At 55.6% G+C, this 18,370-nt stretch overlaps 2 protein-coding genes across 14 annotated transcripts in view; one reads left to right on the forward strand and one right to left on the reverse strand.

The window, feature by feature from the left end:
- Positions 1–268: 268 nt before the first annotated feature.
- Positions 269–18,370, forward strand: part of DOCK6 (dedicator of cytokinesis 6) — a 42,773-nt gene continuing 24,671 nt past the window's right edge. For all 13 annotated transcript variants that reach the window (XR_010840438.1, XR_010840437.1, XR_010840439.1 and 10 more), the window contains exons 1-14: positions 269–405; positions 7,622–7,709; positions 8,325–8,500; positions 8,764–8,832; positions 9,082–9,211; positions 10,172–10,384; positions 11,682–11,767; positions 13,481–13,547; positions 13,653–13,802; positions 14,724–14,804; positions 14,920–15,073; positions 15,241–15,368; positions 15,485–15,578; positions 16,071–16,233. Coding sequence is in view for 9 of the 13 variants with exons in the window: in XM_067032749.1 (XP_066888850.1) it covers positions 362–405; positions 7,622–7,709; positions 8,325–8,500; positions 8,764–8,832; positions 9,082–9,211; positions 10,172–10,384; positions 11,682–11,767; positions 13,481–13,547; positions 13,653–13,802; positions 14,724–14,804; positions 14,920–15,073; positions 15,241–15,368; positions 15,485–15,578; positions 16,071–16,233 (1,643 nt within the window). In the remaining 4 variants the exon portion in view is untranslated. The remainder of the gene's footprint in view (positions 406–7,621; positions 7,710–8,324; positions 8,501–8,763; positions 8,833–9,081; positions 9,212–10,171; positions 10,385–11,681; positions 11,768–13,480; positions 13,548–13,652; positions 13,803–14,723; positions 14,805–14,919; positions 15,074–15,240; positions 15,369–15,484; positions 15,579–16,070; positions 16,234–18,370) is intronic.
- ANGPTL8 (angiopoietin like 8) lies at positions 16,505–17,985 on the reverse strand. The gene is made up of 4 exons (XM_059061026.2): positions 17,689–17,985; positions 17,346–17,507; positions 16,690–16,799; positions 16,505–16,608 (listed from the first exon to the last, which is right to left on the reverse strand). Exons 1-4 carry the CDS (start codon positions 17,983–17,985, stop codon positions 16,581–16,583), a joined length of 597 nt encoding a protein of 198 aa, XP_058917009.1. The 3' UTR covers positions 16,505–16,580.

Here is an 18,370-nt window from a genome sequence, read left to right on the forward strand (position 1 = left end):
TTAATAAACGCTCGAGATTATCATTATTATGGTGATTATAGTGATTGCTAGCCAGAGGGCAGAAAGAGCATCCCCCGGGAGGAAGTCCGAGGCCCCCAGCCTCAGTCTCGTGTCCTCTCCTCCCCTGCCCCCCTCAGTTTCCCCAGCCCAGCCTCGAGGGAGCAAAGGGGGCCGGGGGATCCGCGCCGCCTCCGACCGGCAGGGGCAGCACAGAGCGGCCCGGGACACCCGGAAGGGCCCCGCCCCCGTCCCCGCCCAGTTCGGGCTGCCCAGAACCGGGAGGCGGCGGCGACGGCGGCCACGGCGGGGACGGTGGGCGCGGCTGCAGCAGCGGAACCGGCGGCTGGAAGCGCGGAGCGCCATGGCTGTAGCCGAGCGCCGCGCCTTCGCGCACAAGATCAACAGGTATTGCGGCCGCCGGGCCCCCTCCCGGGCCGCCCCCACGTGTCCGAGCCCCGCCCCGGGGCGGCCCGGCCCTCCCCCGCCTGGGCGCCCCCCATTCAAGCTCCTTCCGCCTTGGCCAGCTCCGGCCCGCTTCCTCCGGCTGGGGGCGCAGGCGTGGGGAGGTGGGGAGGGCGGTGGGGTTCCGGGCTGGGGGTCGCGGGGGGACTGCGGGCGCGGTGATGGCTGAGGTCTTCCCTTGGAACCGGTGGGACGCGTGGGGGCGTGCCCGGGGGGGCCTTCCTGGAGGAGGCAGCGCGGGGAAAGCGCTGCTCGGCACCCTCCGCGACTCCTATCCCTCTCCTGGCCCCTCCTCCAGCCCCCAAGCTCCCCAAGCGTGGGAGTTGGGGGGCTCTTTCCGTCCCATCCTCTGGGCCTGGTGTGGGGCAGGGACGCATCAGGCGCCGAGATTTGGGAACAGGGATGGTGCTCCTGGCGGGCTTTGAACCCCCTCGGGAAGTTTCCCGTGATCTTCTCCCCGCGAGCGTCCCGTGCCCGGCTGTCTGGGGCGCAGGGGACAGCTGTGTATGTCCCCCCGCCCCCAGCCCTGCTTCAGGCTCTCCCAGCACCGGCTGGACGCGCTGGAGATGGATGGTGATTGAATGGAAGGAGTGGGGGCGGGGGGACAGAACCAGCTGGTGGGCAGACGGGGGGAGGGGACAGGCGCCAGGCGCTGGGGGATCCATTTCCGTGGCCACTGGAGATTGTAAGAGATTGGCCAGGGAGGGGGATGTCAGATTCTCTGGGACTGAAGAGCCTTTCACCCGTTCGGGTCTTTGCCTCCAGGAGTGGGTTCAGAATCTGCTGGCGGGGGGGGGGGGGGGGGGGGGTGGTGTGTTTCTCTCGCAGCGGAGGAGGGGTGGGGTGGGGCGGGGGGCGGGCAGGGACCTCCCCTGATCACCCCCAGGTGAAAGAGTCAGCCCTGCCCTGACGGAGACACAAGAAAAGATCCCACCCTTGGGGGCAGATACAGTGGGGGAGGCAGAGGAGAAGCAGGATAAAGTAGATTATATGTTAGTGGTAAGTGGTATCAGGACATACAAGGCAGAGAAGGGAGATGGGGACTGTGAGGACTATTTTAGATCTGGGAGGCGAGTCAAGAAGGCCTGGAGGAGAAGGTGGCATTTAAACAAAGATCTGATGGAGGTGAGGGAGGAGTCCATGCCCAGACATGGGGGAAGAGCAGTCCAAACACAGGGAAGGGCAAGTGCAAAGGCCCAGGGGCAGGAGCAGATGTTCACAGAGCATCTGAGGAAGCCATTCAGGCTGGAGCAGAGTGAGGAGGGGAGCAGGTAGTACAGGGCTTGTGGGTTGTGGGGAGGAGTTTAACTTTTACCCTGAGTGAGGTGGGGGCCATGAAGAGTTCGGAACAGAGGAGGGACATTGTGATGTCTGGGGCATAGCGGTTGGGCGGTTTTTATGTTCTGTTATCTCTGTGTGTCTGAATCGTTCCTCTGTCTTGGACCTTTGGTGTTTCCGTGCTTGGGGAGGTTATTGCCGTCTGTTTTTTTGCCTCTCAGTCCCTATGTCCTTGGGTCCTGGCATCCACTCAAGTGAGAAAGAGAGGCCCTGGGTTTTGCCCTGGGGAATGGATACTCTATAGAGTTCAGGGTAAGAAAAGCAGAGAAAGATCCTGGGGCCCCAGTGAACCACAAGCAAATGGCTCAAGTCTTCCAGCCACCCTCTGATAAGGCCTCCTGAACAGACCAGTGGGCACCCAGGTATCTACATGCTCAGACCTGGGCCTATATTCATCTGCTTGTTCATTCAATTATTCATTCCACAAGTGCCATATTAATTTGAATATTAGACAGTCTCCCAGTTTCCTAATGAACAGGTCCATTTAAAACAAAGATTTGGCGGGACAACTTAAAAATACAAACTCGGGAATTCCCTGGTGGTCCAGTGGTTAGGACTCGGCGCTTTCACCGCAGAGGCCCGGATTCGATCCCTGGTCGGGGAACTGAGATCCTGCAAGCCGCCAGGCATGGCCAAAAGGAACAACAACAAACAAACTCTTATGAATATACACAACATGCACAAATATTATTGTATGCAACATAATGTTCTTTTTTTTTTTTTTTTTTTTTTTTTTTTTTGCGGTACGCGGGCCTCTCACTGTTGTGGCCTCTCCCGTTGCGGAGCACAGGCTCCGGACGCACAGGCTCAGCGGCCATGGCTCACGGGCTTAGTTGCTCCGCGGCATGTGGGATCTTCCCGGACCGGGACACGAACCCGTGTCTCCTGCATCGGCAGGCGGATTCTCAAGCACTGCGCCACCAGGGAAGCCCTGTTCTTTTTTTTTTTGACTTGTACTCTTTAAAATAAAGTCCAATCTGGAATGGTGATAACCACCAGTACTTTTTTTTTTTTTTTTGGCTGTGTGGCTTGGCTTGGCTTGGCTTGCGGGATCTTAGTTCCCCAACCAGGGATCAAACCCATGCCCCCTGCAGTGGAAGCCTGGAGTCCTAACCACTGGACTGCCAGAGAATTCCCATGGCCGGCACTTCTAATGTGCTTATCGCATGCTGGTCCCAATCTGAGATGTCACTAATTGTCACCAGAGCCCGTTGACATCGGTATAACTATTGAAACCGAAACCCAAAGTGGCTAGGTCACTCTCAAGGGTCTCTCAGGGGGAAGTGAGCCCAAGAGTGTGTGGCTCCAGAGTTGAGAACAGTCTTGGAAACCGTGCCTCTTCCTGCCTTCTCCTATCCGCAAGGATGTCCATTCATTCTTCCAGGCTTCTGAGAGCAGTGTCTTTATTTTGCCCCTCAGTTGTCTGATGTCGGGCAGTTTGCGTTTCTCACTTAAAGAAATGATTTGTTGGAGTGGTGGGAGCCCAACGAGACGTGCATTGACGAAATTCCAAAAGTACCTGTGGGATTTCAAGGAAATATCTTCCTCCCAATCCTGTCCCCCAATACATTTGCAGACGTGAGCTTATGCATAGGTGATTACTTTTTACCTTTAAAAAAATTGTAACAGATGACATGTATACAGAAAAATGCTAAGTTGAAGGAGTAATCATGAAACAAATGCCAGGGGAAAAGTCACTTGGATCAAGATGGGCTGTCTTGGGAATTCCCTGGCTGTTCAGTGGTTAGGGCTCCATGCTTCCACTGCATGGGGCACAGGTTCAATCCCTGGTCGGGGAACTAAGATCCTGCATGCTGTGTGATGCTGCCCAAAAAAAAAAAAAAAAAAGACGGGGGCCGTCTCTACCTTCCCAAGCCTCCCCACTCCAGCAGGCCCCCCTCAAGGTGATCTGCACTTGATTCTGCCCCTCAGGGAACGGCCATGCTGGTGGCAGCTACTATTTCTTCCTCACTTACATTATGGTTTGTCCTTCCAAGTTGGCTTCCTATCTGCAGTGGGTTGGCTCTGTCTGTTTAGAACATCTCATTAATGGAACCACACGGGATGTCAAGTCCTATATGGCAGCGTAATGTCGGCAGCATCTGTGCTGCTGCCTGTAGTCCGGCTCGTCCTTTTTCATTGCTGCGTACTATTCCCCCAGCTTCTTGTGCGTTCTCCATCTTTGGTCAAGGAACTTGTGAGTTGTTTCCCTTTGAGGTTGTCATGATCAGAGCTGCTATGAACGTTCTCGGCCATGTATTTCCTCCTGAGTGTCTACGCCTCAGTGGAATTGCTGGATTGGCACATTTTCAACTCTGCCTGTAAATTTACAGATGGTTTTCCAAAGGGGTGCCCCCAGCAGCAGATGAGGGTTCCCATTGCTCCGCCTCCTTGCTGGCAGTCATACTCTTTGCCTTTAAATTTTTCTGTCAGTCCGGGAGGGGTCGGGTGAGATATGAGGAGGAATCTCTTTATGGTTTTATATTTACTCATTTTCTTCCCTCACTTTTTGCAGAAGTGGGAACACAGCATCAAGGCCTAAGCCATTCTTGTTTCTGGTTTTGTCATCCTCCTCCCCCGTGAGCGTAGTCCTCTGTTAATCTGGCCAGCCCTGGGGGGAGGTACACAGCCTCACATGAATTCCCAGTGCTGCCACTGCTTCATCTTCCCCCTCTGAGCATCTCTTTACTATCACATAGGGTTGTGGAGTTTTCACCTTAGAAGGATTTATCTCACCAATAGCTATAACCCACCACCTGATCTTTGCAGTTTCCCTCATTGAATGCTGAGATTCCCTTCCTGAGAAAACCCACTAAATTCAGCTCAGCATCTTGCCTCCCCTTTTGAAATGTGGTCCACGGGAACATCTGAAGCAGATCTGATGTGGGAGTGAGAAAGAGAGGGGTTGGCGATGACTCCCAGGTGTGGGTCCCGAGCATCCAAGAGAGTAGCGCTGCCCTTAGTGAGACAGAGAGGATGGTGGGAGGGCAGGTTATGGTCATGGGGCAGATTTGAGGATCTGTTGGTGTTTAGATGGTGTTGAAGCCTCGAGATTGGATGGGACCGCTCTTCGGAGTGGGGAGTGGGGAGTGTGGACAGGGAAGGGGCAGGCTCTGGAGCCCCTGTTCTTGGCCCTACTCCCCATCATGGAATGCCTAGCGCTAAAGGACTTCGACCTCCAGCCGACCCGCGTTCAATTCTGGGCACCGCTGCGTTCTGCTGTGTGACCCTGGGCGCCTCACAACCCCTCTCTGAGCCTCACTCACCTTTGGTATACAAAGCAGAGTCAGAAATTCTAGTTTCCCAGGATGCTCTGTGAGGCAACGTGGTGACAGCTAGCTTTAATTGAGCACTTACTGTGTGCCAGGCCCTACACTCAGAACAGCTCAATAAGTCGTGGGTACTGTCCCAAGCCCAGAGGTCCAGAGAAAAGATGTCATTCACCCATGCCCGCCGAGGTCCAAGTGCAGAGCTCTGTGACTCAGTAAACTGGCTCCCGTGGCCACACCGTTGTGGACCCAGCCTTCTCCTACTCTGGGGTCCTCACTCTAAGGCCCGTGGCAAAATGAAGCTGGAGGCTCAGCCCTCCCCACCCCCCTCCCTGCTCTGGGGCAGCTGCTGCAGAACAGCTGGGACCAGGGCACAGACAGGTTCCCTGATATGGCATCTTTTGTAAATCACCCCCAATCCTCCTCTGTGTGCCCATGCTTCCAGAGCAAGTGGCCTAGACTTGGGGAATTTGAGGACAAATCTCTAATTCTCCCCCCCCCGACCCCCACATTGCCTGGCTTTCGGGATCTTAGTTCCCCACCCAGGGACTGAAGCTGTGCCCTCAGCACTGAAAGCGTGGAGTCCTAACCACTGGACCGCCAGGGAATTCCACAAATCCCTAATTTTTAACATCCTTTGAATTTCCTACAAGCTTCTCTTCCCTTCCCCGCTTCCCCACACCCCCTGTCCAATAGAAGCAAGACTCTGAGACAGTTGACAGAGAAAAGAAATAGAATCCAGGGACAGAGAAGGAATGAGGCTGGGGTCTCAAATTGGAGGCCCCACGTTGGATCAGGGTCATGGTCAAGTTTTGTTTGGTCAAGTTTCAAATCCACACGGATTTGAATTCGGAGGCTTACAGACAGGGCTGAAGCTCCTAATTATCCCCACCCCACACCTGTCTTTCCTGGGCCCACCTCACACATCCATTGCATTGGACGCCTGTGGGCCACATTTGCAATCCTCAACATAGCGCTTTATGGGGCACAACTTCTATTTTATTTTTATTTAATGTTTATTTATTTATTTATTTATTTGGCTGCTCTGGATCTTAGTTGCGGCATGTGGGATCTAGTTCCCTGACCAGGGATCGAACCCGGGCCCCCCGCATTGGGAGCACAGAGTCTTAGCCACTGCACCACCAGGGAAGTCCCAGGGGCACAACTTTTTATTAAGAAAATTTCCAAGCATAAGAGAAAAGAGGGAAGCAGGAGCGATTGAGGCCTGAACCCCTCAGCCGTTGCCTTGCCTTCCTGATTTTAAGAGAGACTGAGGCCCAGAAAGGTTGTTCCACCTGTCCAAAGGCACACAGCTAAAAGATAAGGGGCTTCCCCCAACTTACAGTAGATTTACACAAGTTGGACCAAGAGGGAGATTGGAAGGGATTCACTCATTCCATCAAAAAAAAACATGTATTCATGGGAATTCCCTGGCAGTCCAGTGGTTAGGTCTTGGCGCTTTCACTGCCGTAGGCTGGAGTGTGATCCCTGGTCAAGGAACTAAAATTCCACAAGCCATGTGGTGCAGCCAAAAATAATAATAATAATAAATTATTGAGCATCTACTATGTGTGGGATCCAGTGCTGGGGCTTCCACAGGGACGACACAGTCCTAGTCCTGTTTTCACAGAGACCCCAGGGAGCAGCGATTTCCAGGCCCAGAGAACAGAGCCCAGCCTCAGAGCCTTTGCACTCGCTGTTCCCTCTACCTGGCACACTTTTCCCCCAGATAACTGCAGGGCTCCCTCTCCTTCCAAGCTCAGCTGAAGGAATTAAGAGCTTGGGGAACCCCTGCCCCTATAGGGTTTGTTCGAAATTCCTGTGCTGGCCCCCTCTGCGGTGGGTCTTGCCCCTTCACCCTCATCCTCTGGGACTCTGAAGGTCAGCGTAGATGCAGGCGGCCCATGAAGGCCACGGCACTGACCTTGGTGGCTAGGTTATGCTCTCTGCGAGTCATGCTGGCCTCTCACACACAGTCAGCCTCAGACTTCCTGAGAAGGTGGGTGTGTGGCATGCCCGCTGAATGCCAGGCCCCCTGCTCAGCTCCACTGGTCTGTGAGAGCAGGGAAGCTACAAATGGAGAAACTGAGGTTCAGAGGCAGGAGTGACTTGCTCAGCAAGGGTGGAACGGTTCTCACATTCATGATGAGGGGCAGGGGCCAGGGTAGGCGGAGGTCCTCCAGATGAGGAAGTGGAGGCCTCTGTCCAGACCTGGAAGCCAGTCCTGGTGGGTCAGGACTCAGACCCCGGGGGCCAGGAAGAAGAAGGAAGTGCAGGAATCAGTGGCCCTCAGGCCCTGCCCAGCAGCAGCGCTCTATCTGTGCTTGCAGGAGGAAAGGGGACGATGTGTCTGCCACAGCCTTGGGGCCCACACGCTGAGATCTGTGGATCCTGAAGCCTGGGTTCTCTTGGCTGGGGCCTGATTTTTTTTTTCTTTCCATAGCCTGGATTTTCCTCTCATGGAATGAATTTGTCGGCTCTGAAGCCCCAGTTCCCAGGGCCCAGCTGCCCAAGTTCTCTTGCCCCCAACTACCCCCTTCCTGTCCCCACAGGACGGTGGCTGCCGAGGTGCGGAAGCAGGTGTCCCGGGAACGCAGTGGCTCTCCGCACTCCAGCAGGCGCTGCAGCAGCTCCCTGGGGGTGAGTGTTTGGGAGCCCAGCCCCCCACCCCCACTGCTGTGGGGAAGCTGAGGCTGGGAGGGACCCAGCTGTGGCAGGGGAGGGGGTCCCTGTCCTGGACCAGCACTGTCCCCATTCTTGTCCCCAGTGAGCATGATTGGGAGGGTGGTGGACCCCCCTCTGCAGGGAGCAGCCCTGTGGGTGGTCGGAGGGAGAAGTTCCAGCCTGATGTGACCCGCACCTCCTGCTGCCTGGACCACCCAGCTGGGGATGGTGGGGAGGGCCGTCTTGGGGATGGGAGGTGCTTCTGGCTGCCATGGGGAGGGGTGGGGCTCTCTCTCGCCCCAGGGCCTGAGGAATTGTATCTTGCTTTGCTGCAGTTCACAAACCTTTCCTTCCACCAGGAGTTTCCTGTCCCTCCAGGCACAGGGTGTGATTTCCTGCCTGGAAAGAGGGTCAGGGCTGGCCAAGCTAGGGTGGGGGTGGAGTGGCTGAGGTCACTGTCCTCCAGGGCCCCTCCAGCTCCAACACCCTCCATGGCTCCCACGCCCTCTTGTTTGTTCAAGGCCAGCCCAAGTCCACACTCACCCTCCAGCCCCCCGGGGCACGGGTCACAGCCACTTTGCTCCAACTCAGGTCCCACTGACTGAAGTCATTGAGCCCTTGGACTTTGAGGATGTGCTCCTGAGCCGGCCGCCAGATGCAGAGCCTGGGCCACTCCGGGACCTGGTCGAGTTTCCAGCTGATGACCTGGAGCTGCTGCTGCAGCCCCGGGAATGCCGCACCACGGAGCCTGGGATCCCCGAGGATGGGTGGGTTCAGCCCCACACCCTCCCTGTCTGTAACTCCACCTACCTCTGTGCCCACCATGAATACCCCCTTTCCCACCAAGCTCCCAACAGCCCTGAGTTCAACTCTTGGCTCCGCTGTGTGACCTTGGGCAAGTCCCCTTCCCTCTCTGAGCCTCTACCTCTGCATCTCTGAAACAGACAGAAGGACAGGCCCCACCTCACAGGCCACTGGAAAGATTAACACTGGGCGCTGCCTCTGTTTACCCTGATTGTATTTTGTGCAGAAAGCTGGATGCCCAGGTGAGGGCTGCCGTGGAAATGTACACGGAGGACTGGATCATTGCCCACAGGAGGTAGGTCTGGCTCGGGGGCAGCTCAGGGTAGAGAGGCCAGGTCTGAGCTCAGAAGAGCCCATTGTCTGCTGCCGGTCCTCCTGTTTATCCACCCACTGTCCCTTTAAGGGTAGCCAGACTTCTCCAGCAGAGCGCAGGGAGGGTGGATGGTCTTGCAGGCATCACCTGGACCTTGGAGGTGTGTCAGCACATCCAGGAGCCCTGGGGAGCCCTCATTCCTGATACCCACCAAGCCCTGCCTCCTCCTAGGTACCAGCACCTGAGTGCAGCATACAGCCCCATCACCATAGAGACGCAGCGAGAGAGGCAGAAGGGCCTCACCCGCCAGGTCTTCGAGCAGGACGCTTCTGGGGATGAGAGGTCCAGCCCGGATGACTCGGTGAGGGAGCCCTGGGCAGGGGTCATTATAATCATATGTACATGCATGGGCTGCGGCCCCTGCTCTCAAATGCATATGATGGGAAATGACCCAAACAGCCTTGAACCCAAAAAGAAATGTATCAGCCCTGTAAGTGAAAAGTTAAGGGTAAGAATTATAAGCATTTATTAAGGGCTTAGTGTATACTAAATGTTTTATACTTGTCCTTATCTTTTATCCTGTGAGACCGGGCAACACCCATTTTATAGATAAAGACACTGAGGGGAGTTCCCTGGTGGTCTAGTGGTTAGGATTCAGAGCTTTCACTGCTATGGCCTGGGTTCAATCCCTGGTTGAGTCTTGAGCCTGTATTTTGTTAACCAATATTTATTGAGTGCCTAGTTTTACCAATAATAATCATGTCAAGAATTATTGTTATTGTTTCCTTGTTACTATTTGTAAGTGTAGATGGGGAAACTGAGGCCCTTAGAGTTGGGGTCAGAGACCCAGGGTCACACAGCTGAGCTGGGATTTGAACCAAGGTAGGCTGCTTCTGACCATAGTTGAGTCTGGGAGGTCAGGCAGGGTCCTGGGCCATTGACAGCCCCAGTGAGAACTCTCCCTCCCCTGGCAACAGTGAGCAGAGTCCCAGGGAAGGCTCTCATTGGCCCAGCCCAGGCATATCCTAACCTTGGAGCCAATCCCTGGGGCTGGTATCTGTTTTGTTCTGATTGGCCAGACAAGGGTCATGTGATACCCAGACTGGGAAGTAACCTCCCCACGATAATAAAGGAGGGGGCTTCCCCAGACAGAAGGTTCTAGAAAGAGTCAGCAGAGCCCTCAGGTGACCCTTGTAGTGGTGACCCCAGCACCTGGCCCGCAGCTTCCCCATCTGTAGGTTGGGCATGAGGACAGTCTCACCTGAGTAGGATGGAGATGCATTCAGCTGTCGCTCAGCGCTTGCCCATTCTCTACTGGCAGGATGACCGCCGGCACTCCTCAGGCTCCCCGGATGACACCCCACGAAGCAGTGGTGCCTCTGGCATCTTCGACCTGAGGAACTTGGCAGCCGACTCATTGCTGCCCTCACTGCTGGAACGCGCGGCCCCTGAGGACGTGGACCGGCGCAATGAGGCCCTGCGGCGGCAGCACCGGCCCCGTGCCCTGCTCGCCCTCTACCCGGTGCCCGACGAGGTGGGTGCCCACTAACCTGCACAGGCCCTGAGGTCAATACACATCCAACTGACATGTATCACAGTATATGATCCCAGCAAGATTTCCTGGGTGCCTACTGTATACCCTGCAATGTATACTTTAATTCAATGGCTTATATTGGGTGCCTACTATATACCCCTATATTTTTCCACTCAGCATTTATTGGGCACCTACTATATACTGCTATATTTACTCAACCAATATTTTATTGTATGCCTACTGTATAGTCTTTTCTTTAGTCAAACAGCATATAATCAACCAATATTTATTGGGTACCTATTGTGTACCCTATTTTTTATTTGATGACTTTTATTATATATACCCCTATATTTATCCATTCAGCATTTATTGGGTACCTACTGTGTACCCTATACTTTTATTCAATGACCTTTATTTATTATACATACCCTTATATTTATTCACCCAGCATTTATTGGGCATTTACCGTATATTCATATTTATTCAGTCAATGTTAACTGTATGCCTACTGTATAGTCTTCTATTTAATTAAACAGCATTTGAGCAACTTTTATTGAGCACCTACCATGTGTACCTATATTTATCCAACTAACTTTTGTTAGGCACCTAGTATATACATCTGTGTTTTAATTCAGCCATTTATTGAGTGTTTGCTGTATACCCCAATATTTTATTCAACTAGTACTTATTGGGTGTCTAGTACATGTCTCTCTATATATCCAGTCAGCATTAATCAAATACCTTGTGTATATGTCTATGTTTATTCAACCACTTTTTAGTAGGTACCTACTACATACCTCTGTGTTTATCCAACCAAGATGTTTGAGTGCCAGTCATATAGCAGGCACTGGGGATACAGCCATGAACAAGATAGAGCCAGTCTTTGCTCTCCGAGTTCACAGCCTGGTGGAGGAGAGATGCCAGGAAATGACAACCCAGAATAGTGCCATGATGAGGTGTGTGTCATTGTCGCTCACATGGCCCTCAATGTCCCAGCCATGTGGCCCATTGCAACAGGGCCTGTTGAGCATCTGGAACATCAAGTGCCTCTGAGTGAGGGAAGGCTTCCTGGAGGAAGTGCCAGCTAAGGTGCAACCTGACGATGAGCATGTATCGGCCAGGCAAGGAGGAAGGGAGAAGAAGGGCATTCCAGGTAGCGGGAACAGCATGTGCAAAGGCTCAGAGGCAGGGGACTGAAAGAAGTTTAGTCAGGCTGCAGGTAGAGCTGGTCTCAGGCCACACATTCCAAGCCCTCCCTGGAGGATGTGTTCCCAGCTGCCCCTTCGGCTCTTGGCAGGATGAGGCCGTGGAACGCTGCAGCCGCCCAGAGCCACCCCGAGAGCACTTCGGACAGAGGATCCTGGTCAAGTGTCTGTCGCTTAAGTGAGTGTGCTGACCCGTCCCTCCCTTCAGACGTGGGAGGGGACCATGTGGCTTATGGTGTGGCATACACTCGGCACTCACTACTCGAGCCATGCCATTACCGTGTGCAGCCCCGAGACCTATGAGGACGCCCATGGGCTCTCAGGCTGGAAGATAAGACTCCCTTTTTCATTATTCAAAACCGCCAATCCTAAACTCCAGTTGTGTGTCAAACTCAGTTCTCAGCCCTCCATGTGTATTAACACTGACCTTCACCACAACACGCGATGTGGGTGCAGGTGGGAAACCGAGGCACAGGGTGGTAAAGTCATTGTGCCCAAGATCACGAGTTGTGAGGCCAGAGTCTGACCCTCGCCCAGTCTGCTGCTAGGACCCAGGCTAGAGGGGGTGCTGGTGACCCTGGGCCTGGCTTCCAGCTGCCCAAGGCCCCCTCCACATCGCCCCCTGGGAGCAGCCAGCGTTCGTGGGAATGGAGCTGAACAGGATGTGGCCTTGGACCTGAGCCCGGCCCCTCCCCTCCCCCACTCTCAGTTCCTGCCTGGATGGGGGCAGGAAAGGGAGGTCCCATCTGGCCTGAGGCCCGGGTGGGCCTCCTGCCTCAAGCACATGGGCTGGGAACCGGCTCTCTGAGCTCATCCAGTCATTCAACAAACACTCATTGAGTGTCTACTCTATGCAAGGCCGTGTCACTGTGGGATGAACACGTAGGGCTCTCTAGGTGGGGGATACAGCACAAACAGAGGCCAAGAGATGTCTGGAGAGAGGAAAATTGAGGCCAAGAAGTGGGTGGGATGGGGCCATGCAGGGCAGTGAGGAGCCTCAAATTTTAAGTTGTTTTTTTTTTTTTTATTCTTACTACCTTCTTTTTTAAAAAAAATATTTATTTATTTGGCTGCATCAGGTCTTAGTTGCGGCATGTGGGATCTTCTTTGCAGCATGTGGCATCTTCGTTGCGGCATGTGGGATCTTTCGTTGTGGTGCACGGGTTCTTAGTTGTGGCTCACAGGTTCTAAGTTGCGGCACGCAGGCTCTCTAATTGTGGTGCGGGCTCAGTAGTTGCGGTGCGTGGGCTTAGTTGCCCCGCAGCATGTGGGATCTTAGTTCCCCGACCAGGGATCGAACCCACGTCCCCTGCATTGGAAGGCGGATTCTCAACCACTGGACCACCAGGGAAGTCCCAAATTTTAAGTTTTAAGATATTTCCTTAGGAAGCACGTGGATGATGAGTAGAAATGAGCAGGGCAGAGTAAGACAGGGAGGCGGTTATAGGGGCTATTTAGGCAATGGAAGATGGGACTCAGCCCAGGATGGCAGAAGCCATAGAGGACACCTCAGGGAGGGGAGGCAGGGAGGCCCAGGAGTCGAGAATTTCAAGATGGGACTGGGGGAGGATTGATGTGTCAAAAGCTGCCTCCATGCCAACCGAACAAGGGCCATGGTTTCAGCAAGAGGGGCTCTGTGTGAGTTACTTACTGAGGGAGGAAGCGGGGCGGGGGGTGGGAAATCTCTTGGTGCCTCAGTTTCCCCTTTGGCAAAATGGGACAGGTCTTTCCTACAAGCCCTTAAATGGTGCTTCTCTGTGACCCAGTGGGAAACAGATGCCCCCCGCCCCCACAAGGCACCAAGGCTGGGCTGGACCTCAAGAGGGAGTGGGGTGTATGGAGGAGGGGGTGTCAAGGTCCTCCTCTGCCAGAGAACCCCCGTTTACTGCAGGTTCGAGATAGAAATCGAGCCCATCTTTGGCATCTTGGCCCTGTACGATGTGCGGGAGAAAAAGAAGGTAGGAACCCCTTTCTTCCCTTTCCTCCCAGTCCTCCTCCTCCTCCTCGCTGCAGGGTAGTGGGCTTCCTGGAAGTGGTGTCCCAGCTGCCTCTTGTGCCCCCAGATCTCGGAGAACTTCTACTTTGACCTGAACTCAGACTCCATGAAGGGGCTACTGCGGGCCCATGGCACCCATCCTGCCATCTCCACCCTGGCCCGCTCTGCCATCTTCTCCGTGACCTATCCCTCGCCCGACATCTTCTTGGTTATCAAGGTACCCACTGGGGCTGGCAAGGGGGTGATAATGGTGAAGGCTGCAGGCGAGGTCCCCACTCTCACGAAAGAAGACAGACATGTCACTAAGAAGGGTGATCAGGGCTGTCATGGGGGAAGTACAGGCAGCTGGGTGAGAGCCCAGAGGAAGCTTCTGACCCAACCCAGGTGGGGAGAAATCACCAAGGGCTTCCTTGGGGAGGTTACAGCTCAGCCGACACCCATGAGTGGGCAGCCTGGGGAGAAATGGCATCCCGGCACGTGTGGGTGGATGTTTAAAATTTTTTTTTAGTTGAGAGCTTTTCAGTTTATTAGAGGAAGAAAGAGCTAGTTGGCACATTCGTCTGGGATTTTCTTTTTCCAGGAGTGAGTTCAAATTTCCTTCCCCAAAACATTCAATAATTAAGTTACACTAATGACATTAATTGAACACCTTAAGGCAGGCACTGCCCCCAGTCGGTTAGGCTTCACAGGGATTCTTGTCTTTGGTCCTCACAGCAGCCCTGGGAGGTGGGAGTTGCCATGGGGCCCATTTTACAGTTGGGGAAACTGAGGCACAGAACTGGTAAAGAATATGCTCACGGTCCCACAGCCCCTGAGTGGTCAGGATTGGAGTCCAGGCTCAGAGCCGTGCTTGGTGTGGACTCTGTTTATACTAACAAAGAAAGATGTAAACGTGGGGGAAAAGATGGAGTCTTGGGTTTGGGGCCGGGTTTAAAAGGTGGGCAGGATGTAGCTAGTTGCCCAGGCTGATAGCTAGCACTCAATCTCAAGGACAGTGGGAGCCATGGTCGGTGTTGGAACGAGAGCCCTAGCTGGATGGAACGGAATGTATGGGAGACTGTGAGGGTCAGGGAAGTTGGGGGTGGCTTGGGGAGGTTGGAGTCCCAGCAGTGCCTCACTGGCCTTGCCTGCCTCTCAGCTGGAGAAGGTGCTGCAGCAGGGGGACATCAGCGAGTGCTGCGAGCCCTACATGGTGATGAAGGAGGTGGACACAGCCAAGGTAAGCGTGGGAGGCTGGGCCAGGTGGTGAAGGGGTCCCCAGGCAGGGCAGATCCTGGATTCAGAGGACCTGGGGCACTGAGCTTGTGGGGTGTGTTTGCGGCATCTCCCCACAGAACAAAGAGAAGCTAGAGAAGCTGCGCCTGGCGGCTGAGCAGTTCTGCACCCGTCTGGGCCGCTACCGCATGCCCTTCGCCTGGACGGCGGTGCACCTGGCCAACATTGTGAGCAGCGCGGGCCAGTCGGACCGGGACTCGGACTCGGAGGGCGGTGAGGAGGCGGGGCCGACGGGCCAGGGGCGGAGCTACCGGGGAAGGGGAGGGGCGCCCTCTGCTGGCCGGACTTGGTACCAGACCTGAGTCCGCACCGTCTCTGCCCTTCTCTGCCTCTCTCTCTGTCATTTCTGTCCCTCTCCATCACTGTCACTGTCTCCCTAGAGCGCCGACCCACTTGGACTGACCGGCGCCGTCGGGGACCCCAGGACCGGACGAGTAGCGGGGACGACGCCTGCAGCTTCTCCGGCTTCCGCCCAGCCACGCTAACTGTCACCAACTTCTTTAAGCAGGTGCCGTGGCTCGGGCGTCAGGGGACTAAAGGAGGGGCACCCAGGGGCAGCCCCCATTACCCCCCTGTGGCTGCCCGGGCCCCGGGGCCCTGGTTCACCAGGGCGGGTCCCTGCAGGAAGCTGAGCGACTCAGTGACGAGGACCTCTTCAAGTTCCTGGCTGACATGCGGCGCCCGACATCCTTGCTGCGGCGCCTGCGGCCCGTGACCGGTGCGTGGTGCGCTCCCTAGATGAGACGTGTTACTCATACAGTCACTCAGCAAATCCACACTGAGCACCTACTGTGCCAGGCCCTGGGGACCATGATAGGCAAAGCCCCGACTTCATGGGTGGACCTTCTAATGGGGCCCAGAGATGAGAAACAGAATAAGACAGGACTTCCCTGTGGTGGTCCAGCGGCTAAGAATTCACGCTTCCACTAAGGGGGCGCGGGTTCGATCCCTGGTTGGGGTGCGGCCAAAAAAAAAAAAAAAGAATAAATAAGACAGAGAGATAGTAGGTCACACGGGGAATGTGGTGGCCAGAGCTGATCAAATATGAGGGCAAGACATGGGAGTTGAGGGCATCTTCCAGCCTTAATACCCGAAGGATAGAGCCACCAGAGGGTATTGTGGGAGAGTCAGAGCCCTGATCCGAAGCCCAGAGAGGTAGGGCCCGGCTCGAGGCTCCCAGGCAGGTGCAAACTGGCTATCCCCTCCCCAGCCCAGCTCAAGATTGACATCTCCCCAGCCCCTGAGAACCCCCACTTCTGCCTCTCCCCGGAGCTGCTTCATGTCAAGCCCTACCCAGACCCCAGGGGTCGGCCCACCAAGGAGATCCTGGAGTTCCCTGCCCGGGAGGTCTACGCCCCCCACACCAGCTACAGGTACAGCCTCTGGGGCAGCCGGGCACTTGAATGGGGGCATTCAGGCATCGTGCAAAGTGAGATGCCCTTTCCCCGACATTCACAGACACTGGCCTGAGATGCCACTGCTCTGCTTTAATGGGGGATGGATAGGAATGAAGGGGCGTGTCCTTCCTCCACCCCTCCTCGACGGTCCATGTCCTCTGCCTGCGTCCCTGCCTGCTTCCGTCTCTGCTCCATGGCCAGAAATGGGGCCCAGCGCCCTGGCCGACCTCAGCAGACAGGCAGCTCCTCCCTGTGCAGGGGCCGCATGGGGCATGGCAGCATCCCTCGGTGCATGACTGGTCCTCAGTTCCACCCAGACAGTGTCAGGCTGGGAGCGCCGCCGTGTGGAGTCTGGGAGGGAGGTGAGGCTTAGCCAAGGCGCAGGGGTCCCCATCCCGCTGCCTGGCACACCCAACCCCCCACCAGGCACACCTCTCCTGAATCTCTCTCAGCCGCTGCTGCTGTGCCATCATCTCCTGCCTCTGTCGCTGCACGTGGCCCATGAGGGCCCACATGATGTGGCTCTGCTTGTCTGCATGGGCCTGTGGGGACAGGACAGAAACCTCAGCTGGGGGCCTCCTCACCTCCTGTCCCTCGACCCCACCCAGACCCCCCTGCTCCCCACTACATCTGTGTGACCCGGCAAGTCACTACCACTCCTTGGCTTCAACTTCCCCACCTGTAAAATGGGGATGAATCAGGAGTCCCTTTGTGGGGTTGTTATGAGCATGATGTGGATTTTTAGAGGGCATAAAACAGTGCTGGATACGTCATGGGCACTCAAGAAATTCTCTAAATAGTGTGCATTTATTGAGTAACTCCCACGTGCCCCACCCCATGCTGAGGATTTTGTCTGCCCTGAGTCCCTGGCTCAGGGACATCAGTTGAGACATCAGTTGTCGCCATTATTTGCAAATAGGGAAACTGAGGCATGGGTAGGGACATGGGTTTTGCCCAGAGACACGCAGAGTAGACGCCAGGGTACTGGAAGGCTGACCTTTGGGGGGGGTCTCTGGGACAAAAGGTTCAGAAACGAGGTCTGGTTGTGAATCAGGGTCTTGACTCCCCCAGGGCTGGGAACCCCTTACCTTTAAGGCCTCAAATTCTAGGTGGGCATGGCCCAGCCAAGCGCCTCTCAGCTGGACTTCCATCCGCTTCATTTTCTTCCGCAGCACCTGCTGTCCTTGGGCCACTTCCCCCAGCGCCTGGGCTGTGGCTTCTGCCTGCAGCTTGAGACCGTCCTCCTCCATCTGACCAATAGATAGCGGATGTTAGTAGGATGACCTACTGGGACTGGCCTGATTTTGACACTGGAAATCCTGTATTCCAGGAACCCCCTCAGTCCTGGGAAAACCTGACAGTTGGTCACCCTAGGCATAACTCTCCCATAGACCCCTATCCACCCCGTAACACCCCAACTGCAGCGTCTACCTGCATCTCCAGTAGGCTCGCACGTAGCTCCTGGGCTGCATCCTGGCCCTGGCTGACCTCCTGCCCCAGGAGCCCCAGTGCCCGGCCATAGAGGCTCAGGCTCTTCCCGGCCTCTGTCAGCTGTGCCTCCGTGGCCCTGTACACGCCGTTGAGAGCCTGGCTCAGCTGCAGGGCCCCGTGAAAGAGCAGGGTCAGCTCCTCCTGCTGTGCCGGCTCCGAGCCGCTCATGGGGGCCAGCAGGGCAGGCTGGGCCGCCGTTGCCAGGGCGCACAGCAGGCACAGCACGAGCATGGGCATGACTGGGGAGCCGGGGGTGTGGCCACAGCAACACTGCTGCTGCCTTTTATGCCTTAACACCCCCCTTAACCTCAGGTCAATCGTTAACCGGCCAGCCGGGTGCCCCGTGTTGCGCAAGGGCCTGGCGGTGGCACTGGAGTTGCATCAGGCGAATGTCCAGCCGGGCCACGCTGGCACCACGCTGGCTGGGGCTCGGGCCAGGTGTGGGCTGGGGACACTGGGAGAGAACAGGCCCAGGCCCCGCTGGGAGACCCTAGGGCTCCTAGCCTCAGTTTCCCCTCCTGCAGATAGGCATGACAGCAATAACAGCAATAACAGTGAGGCTTTTATGAGCTCCAGTGCTTTGCCCAGAGCTGTCCCACTGCTGTTACAATAGCTGGTCTCA

The sequence above is a fragment of the Kogia breviceps genome, chromosome 4 (assembly GCF_026419965.1).
Source record: "Kogia breviceps isolate mKogBre1 chromosome 4, mKogBre1 haplotype 1, whole genome shotgun sequence".
Classification (NCBI taxonomy): domain Eukaryota; kingdom Metazoa; phylum Chordata; class Mammalia; order Artiodactyla; family Physeteridae; genus Kogia; species Kogia breviceps.

Excerpts from the sequence above, each read along its gene's own strand:
- ANGPTL8 (XM_059061026.2), bottom strand. The coding sequence starts at position 17,985 with ATGCCCATGCTCGTGCTGTGCCTGCTGTGCGCCCTGGCAACGGCGGCC. Across the intron at positions 17,508-17,688 it reads CGAGCCTACTGGAGATGCAG|ATGGAGGAGGACGGTCTCAA; the intron begins GTAGACGCTGCA and ends TCTATTGGTCAG. Across the intron at positions 16,609-16,689 it reads CTGAGAGAGATTCAGGAGAG|ACTCCACACGGCGGCGCTCC; the intron begins GTGTGCCTGGTG and ends CCTCCCTCCCAG.